General features: G+C 38.9%; 1 protein-coding gene across 2 annotated transcripts in view; it reads right to left on the bottom strand.

The window, feature by feature from the left end:
- Positions 1-571: 571 nt before the first annotated feature.
- Positions 572-7899, bottom strand: part of epha3 (eph receptor A3) — a 94986-nt gene continuing 87658 nt past the window's right edge. The window contains exons 17-18 of one of the 2 annotated variants that reach the window (XM_054615990.1): positions 4968-5085; positions 572-3484 (exon numbers count right to left, since the gene is read on the bottom strand). In XM_054615990.1, the coding sequence (XP_054471965.1) occupies positions 5004-5085 (82 nt within the window). In that variant the 3' untranslated portion in view covers positions 572-3484; positions 4968-5003. The remainder of the gene's footprint in view (positions 3485-4967; positions 5086-7899) is intronic. The other variant, XM_054615991.1, reaches the window with a different exon arrangement.

Here is a 7899-nt window from a genome sequence, read left to right as displayed (position 1 = left end):
TTAGTTTTATTGAAAATTAAACCTTTTTACCTATGTTGTATGCGTTACTTAGATGAGTTTTATATTCTTTTTGACTCATGGCTAAATTGAAATATAAGAATTTAGATTATTTTCCACTAAATAATTTTTACTTTAAATTGAATCAGCTGATTCTTCAATTGTAGCCATTGCTGGTGAAGACCTTTCTTGGCTATGAATGACCTTATGGACTCCTTCTCTGTTCATGTCGATTGCCCTGTGAACTCAGTGATTTGAAACACATGTCCTCTACACTATATATGTCCGTCAGATGATTGCGGGCTTTTATCCTGAAGAAGGCAAGATGTGCCAAAAGACTGATCTATGGAATGTAAAAAAAAAAAGATGACATCTGATTTATAAGTGTTTCACTTCCAGTTTTGATCTGTTAAACAGATGGAAATATCCTTAACATTAAAAGAAAAGGCAGCACTATTTGTAGTTCCGTAATATAATCACGTGATAGAATAAAAACACAGGAGCAGGTCTATCATCATCCATTTTTTGGAAAATATTTTGCGAATATTTATTATAAAAATATAAATGTTTCCACTACAAATCATTTTACATTAGTAGACAAGGCCATCTACATTTGCACACGTAAACTCTCACACAGACACACAGGTCAGTCTTCAGACAGAGAATGAAGGATCTGGATATTGGGTGCATAACAGTATTGCTCTCTCAGATGTCCCAGGTTTATAAAGTAAGTCAAAAACCAAAACACAGATAGCACTGACACATAATTTACTGTATGCTACAAAAAAAAGGATCAACATCGGGCTGTATAATGTTAACAAATAAATAATAATGTAATCATAATTGCCTTTTTATTGTAGAAAAAACAAAGCAGACAAATATAATCCAAAATAAGATAAAATATAATACAGATGATTTTTGTCTCTTTTTTTTAATTAAAAATGTTGCACAATTTTTATTTATTCTTTTATACATACAAACATTTGTACAAAGAGGGATGGCCATGTACATATAGTGGGATCTGTAGCGCTAGCTGCTATCATTACGATGGTTTACATTATGTACATGCTAATTAGAAACACATAGCAGCAACAGCAGCATCCACAGGTGGACCAAGTAACAGAGGACCGACTGACGTACTCAACAGGGATGGGTTTCCCAAAAGCACCAACATCACCCCTTTCCATTAGATTGGCTTAATCCATACCAAGGCAATAACATTTCTAAGGGTGCTCCAATCAGAATTTTTGGGGCAAATCACCAATTGCTGGAAACCATATATTTATCGTTTGGCATTATTTATGCAACTATTCATAACAGCATTGTATGTTAAGTATCAAAATTAAGAGATGAGGAACTTTCATGAATGGGAAACTGTTTATTCTTGTGTTAAAATTCTCGTGTGTTTTGCTTCTTCTGGTCTGACTTCATAGAGACCACAATAAATATCGCCGGATTGGAGCACCCTTAAACCTTTTCCATTCTAAGTGCTCAAATATTGTCTATTAAGTGCTTGGAAGAAGCTTAACAGTAGCACCCTTGTGGTTAAATAATACCCATCCAACTTCACAAAGTACCAACGTGCCAGTTTAGAAATACTGCTTATGTGTTGCACTGAGGGATTGACTGGGTGACATCGAAGCAGGAGACAAAAATCTTTAAGGTTGGACTTCAGAGTACCAAGACCATCTAAATTCTATGGTGCCTTTAAGAAACCCCATCCTGGACATATATTGTACGAGAAACTATCTCAGAAAGCAGTCACTTATTGGAAAGTGTTCCATTTCATTCAGTGCATTTCACACCTTGTTAGTTTAGGGCAGTGATGAGAAAACCCAAATGAGAACACAATAAAAAAAAACAAGACTTTGTTGAAAATGAATCGAAACTGGAGCTTTTTCATTGGAGATCCTACCACAATCGAACCCAGCTAGAGGAGGCCCTCTACTTTTTGCATTAAAACACATCAGGATTTCAAAGATTACTTTCATAACAGAAATAAGTTCTTTTTTACAGCCAATGTCAGATCCCACATGGCTTATGTTAATAAGTTATGGACTCAGGCTAAAGCACGACTACAACACTCTCAGATCAGCAGTGTTGATCTCAACCTTCTGAACCTTCGTATGCAGAACGAAACCCACTCCTAAGAAAGAAAATGATACCTGCTGTTGTGTGGGGTGGATGATGCTAACCTGTCTCACCTGAAGAAGAAACTCAAGAAGAAACTCACTTCTGGATTCAAACACTTCCTTAAACACAACACGAATGTCTGAGGCAGAGGCCTGTATGACATCACTTCATCTCTTTTTCATTGTCTTTTTCCTCTTATGCATTTCTCTCTTACAGATTTACCCTTTTGTCTTTTTTTAACCTTCACTTTTCATTCCTGTCTCTGCTCTATTCCCTCTGTCTGTTTACCCTTGTTAGGGAAAATAGAACAAATAATGTACACATCCTGAGATTTCACACAAAGGGCATTGGGTTGAGGGAACAGCATTATAACTGTACAATATCTGTTCATAAGCACATAGAACATAGATAACCATAAAGGAAATACTGTGTGTGAAGTGTGTTATGGCCCCTTCAATACATGTGACAGACTCATGGCTTCCAAACAATGAGACTACTTAAACTGATTATCATAATTATTGCTTTTATGTGACATGTCTACTGAATGCAAATGCTATAGGTTAGAGCTACAGAGTAAGATGGCTCGGTTAACGTCTAGGTGTGTCCATTCCAGCTCAGTTCTCTCATGGATAGAGACAATAAATGTAGGTAGTTACAACAAAAATGATCACACCTCAGCCCTCATTAGTCCAGGAAGGGTCCAAATCCGGATGAGCTGCTGCTGTCTGCCATGCTACATGACGCATCTCAGGCGTTTCACCGCCTCGTTCCGCAGGATGCTTAGTCGGCGTGGTGGGAGGAGCCTGTGAGCATGCCCGTCCCCTTTTCAGCTGTAAAGGGAAGGCAATGCTGTCCAGCCTAGCCAATACTGGAGAGCTCCGGCTTTATCCCAGTCCAGTCCCAGTTTGTATCCTTAGGAAGTTATCTCTGGCCTCCTTGGTTTTAATTAGCTCTTTCCACCCTCCTAATTGTCTGTAAGGCATCTCAACTTGGGCATGGAGGGACGGATGGATGAAGAGTCAGCCAGTTAACTAGCTGGCAGGTCTGCACTGAACGCTTTCCCATTTCTCTTTCAAGACTTGATATCGTCTTTCAACGAAACAACGAAAGCCCTCATTTGAATCACATGATATTCATCCTCCATTTCCATCCGTTTCCAGTTTACATATGAGGCCACTCTGTTAGACTGTGATTAGCAACCACAGCGACAGACAGGTCTCTCGTGTTTTTACTCCTTAGGTTCGTTTCTTAAACAGGTACTGGGCCATTCTTGGTGTGGGAATCTAGGGCTTTGAGGCTGCTCACGATTTTCTTCTGCGGTCCGACGATAGTCACTCCAACCTTTTTCAGATCCCTGGTTTGTGAAGGAGAGGAAAGGGGGAGAGAGAGAGAGAGAGAGAGAGAAGGGGGAGGAGTGGTGGAAAACCAAGACACAAGCGGGAAAGGAGACGTGATGGAGGGAAAGAAAAAAAGATGAAAAAGTGTGCATTAGCGACAGTGGATGTTACACCCATGTGATATCTAATGACATGTTCCCAGCGCTGCTCGTCTCACTTTGCCTGTGCATCTGTCATTCACAAAGGACCACATTTCCCAGAAGGCCACCGGGCTGACACATGCCTGAAGGGGGGTCTAGGGGCGGAGGGGCTGTTGCCTCCACTCTCCATTACTAACAAACAGGGAGGTGGACCTCTGAGGCCACACTGACAGCTGCTATTACGACCCTGTCAGTGGAGGAAATGCAACGGGAGGGCCACGGTGGCAGGAAAGACCTAGTTTCCTGCATTGCATTGAACTGGATTTCTTTGACAGGGTAGGTATAATTATGGAGAGGAGCAACACTGGTACATGTAGAGGATATTACACTCTGATTCAGATACATCTGTTAACTTGTTAAACACGTAGAAGCTCTTAGAAGATTAGTTACATGCATTCAAGTGTGATAAAAAGAGCATTTGTACAGGAAAGCCATTTAAAATGAATTAGAACTACAGTGTCAGTTTCATGTTATGCATCAAACACATCAAATACACACAGTAGTTAGTCGGCTCAATTAAAGCATCAAACCCTTTTTGCAACTTTCACTAACCAACCTTCAAATACATACAGAGCATTATACACAGAGCAATGTTGATATCACAGTAAAGAAGGAGTCACAACGCATGTTAAGACTCGTCTCTTTTACCCATCTAGGATTCATAAAAATGTATTTGTATTAGTAGAAGCAGAGGAGTTGCAGTCGGAGTGGTGGCATTACTACAACAAACACTTTAGGCCACCAGGACTTTTTAGTTTCATTCAAAAGTGAGCACAATTAAGTTTGTTTCATTTAGATGCAAGCAGAGCATTTAGTTGTCCAGAGCAGCCAAAATAGCACACATTGAGAAACATCTTGACCAGCCAGAATCTGAAAGTGACAAAAATCACAATATTCTTTCACTCTGTGTAACAAAGTAAAGGGATAGCTCACTCCAATTAAGTAATGATTTAAATATAAACTGTACAATTAATTGTGTATTTCAATTAAGGTTTCAATAAACAAAACCAAAAGATTTGTTGCCTATTGTTGCAGTAACAAACAACACCAGTATACCATAAATAGCAAAAAGCTTGGTTTCCATCCATACACTAATACTGTCTTATCTGTTTCTAGGGAGTCTGTTGTGAAATTTTTAAAAAATGTACAGCTGACAGCAGGATGGAAACATAGCTATTGAGTTATTACTGAATATCAACTAACTATCCCTTTAAAAGTCAGACAAGTGAAAGCCCATCCGTGATTCTGGAGGTAGGCTACTGCTCCCAGACGGGGCCCAAGGTCGTTGTCCTCCACCCACCATCCAGAGCCAGAGGAGGCTGAGAGGAGCTGGGCGTTAGAGAGTGGTGATTCCCATGGACGGCTCCCATTCTGGGCAAGTGGCCGGTGTGACGTGGACCTCCGTCAGAACCACTCTACTGAGACACAGCCAGGCCCAGCAGCATTAACACATTGAACTGGATGTCATCGATTCGTGTATTCTAGTCTAAAGCACATTTTAGATGCAATAAATCAGGCTAACTCATGAAGCTTCACCTATACAATATAAATTACACATCTATGTGACAGCAAAGAAAGGAAAATACTCTGAACAATAAGTAACATGGTCATTTGCTGGTTATGAACATGGTTGCAAAATATTGTGACTTTAAAATAAATAGAAAATCCTATATTTATTTATTTTCCCTTTAGAAAAAGAATGAATCTCAGCTAAAAAATATAAATAACTTAAACGCCCAAAACAATAACTCTGCAAATACAATAGAAATTGTAATATTGGTGGTTGTTTTCTAAGCAAAAGTCACAATATAGCCTTATTTTGATTCAACGCTATATTATTATGACTCTTTACTTTTGAAAAACAACTATAAATCATTCACATTATATATTTTTTTAAATTAAGCTGTGGGACCAGATGAGTAAAGGGGACCTTCTACTCTTAAGCTGTCTAAGAGTGCAATGGCATTTCAAAAGTTTCATTATATTTTCATAGGTAGATGAACTTAAAGTCATGTGCAGTAAAGTTGTTCTTTAAACCCTGAAACAATATTTAATCTCTGCTGTGCCTTGATCTTGCTCTTTTCAGAGTCAAAGCAGATGTGGTTTAATCTCCTCTCTGCATTACAAAAGCTATATTTAGCATTTTTAATCTAACTTGCTTGCCCCATAATAAAAAGTAACAATGAGAGAAGATGAACCTGTTCCTGATCTTGATCTAATGAGATTTTTTTTTTCTATTAAAGCCATATGGATCATCTCAAGAACAGGCTGTGATGAACTACTGCAACATGAAACACAATTTACAATTATAAATCAAACGTTCTGAAACTTAAACAAAGACACACACACCATAAAAAGAGACAGATCAACAGTTAAAAGTTCCTTTCTTCAGCGAGTTCCAGCAATTCCTCACATCCCAAAGTATAACAGTATTCAGTTTTTTTTTCTTCAGTGTAGTTAAAAGTGAATTCTAGTTTTTTTCTTAAAGAGAAACCTGTCATCGTTATCCACTATATAACTTTATAAATTCACATTGGTACAGGTCATTGTCTCATTTGTGGTGTCAGGTTTTGAGTTGCTGAAAGAAAGCTGAAGCTGGGTAAGGTTTGGGTAGAGGAGCACAAGGCCTTTGTATAGACCATGTGTAGTTGTCAGTCTCTTGTCACTTCAGATAACTCTCCTTTGTCTACAGGTTAAGGTCAAGTTCATCACTTCCTCAATCAAATACCTGAAATGAACTTTGCATGCACTCAAGTCAAGATGAAGAAAATAGTCCAAGTGATGCGATATTTCCCAGTCAATCCATTCCATCCTGTCTTGACTTCAATTTCTCCAGCAGATGAGTCAGCATTCTGCAGCCAAGTATGATTACCATTCCCTCTGAGGTCACAACATTGCCAAGCCTTGTGCTGAATATCAAGGACTAGATTAAGACTGTACAAATCAATAGAGGGAATCTATATTGAGCAATGCATGGTCTCAGACAGGGCTTGTAGCTGAGCTAGCCTTGAGTGCCTTAGGCTCAGCCTCCACTGGATTAATACTGCACTGATCCAATTTAGCATCTAGATACAGAAGAGCATCATGGACCAATATGATTTATTAAGTTTGAGGTTACTGGTGTGCGGATTACCTGAGAATTTTATTGCCTGTACTCAATCTGGATCTTCACCCATTTGCAGTGTAAGCTGTTATTGTGTTGACTGAAGAGAACTTTTCATTGATTAAACATGTTCATTGATAGATGGCATGAGCAATGCCATGTATAGACAATGTGAGAAAACATATTTTTTGTGTAGTACCCTTGAGAAAAGAGACACAGAAGCAGAATGGCGCTACAACAGAGAAAATAGGATAATTTCCGAATAGTAGCCATATAATATTTGTAGGAAATGTTTTTCTAATATACTTAATTTACAAGTTCTAAATTTGCCAACGTGGGATGTTTTAAGTTATTATTCTCTTCATAGTACTGTAAAAGGCCCCTACTGGCCAACTAGTGACATCAACTCCACAGCTCATCATTATTTAAAAAGGGAACACATTACGCACTGCTTCTTTCAAGCCCAACACGATTAATGACTCTCTGGTTTGGTAAGTTAGTGACAGGAGTTACAGCTCGCTGACCAACTGCCCCCGCTGCTGCCATCACCACAGTGAATGGCTGCTTTGATCACAATGATTAGAAATGTCCAATTATTTACCCGGTCACATTCCACATCAATTAAACCAGCAGCAGGCAAAACAGAGCGAGGGGAAAAAGAGAGAAACACAGAGGAAAAACGTGACGAATCATTTCTGCTCTCCTACTCATATAAAACTAGCCAGCTGTCCTTAATTTATCCCAAAGTAGCTGAACTCTAAACTGTGCATTTAAAGGTTGCGTGTTGATCAGTAACAACTCCCAGTCTATTATAAATGTGCTTGGGATTAATATTTATTTACAGTCTGCCAGCACAGGGCTATTGGCAGAACCTGATCCACTATCTCAGAACCTTTTAGCCTAAAGTTACACCTATAATCTCCATGATAGTCTCTGTTACATACGCTCCTTTATCCAGTGACATTTATGTGCTGAACCCTGTGCTGTGACAAATACCCTCTAAATTAATTAGCCACCTAAAGTTTCTCAAACTAGTGCTGGATTTCATTATTTTACACAAGAGCATTGTCACATCTAGGACTTGTGGACAGGTGTCGTCTTGTGCTTAATGTCAGTGTCCACTTCCATA

This window comes from Anoplopoma fimbria, chromosome 16, assembly GCF_027596085.1.
Source record: "Anoplopoma fimbria isolate UVic2021 breed Golden Eagle Sablefish chromosome 16, Afim_UVic_2022, whole genome shotgun sequence".
Lineage (NCBI taxonomy): Eukaryota > Metazoa > Chordata > Actinopteri > Perciformes > Anoplopomatidae > Anoplopoma > Anoplopoma fimbria.
This window is presented reverse-complemented; position numbering and strand designations above follow the sequence as displayed.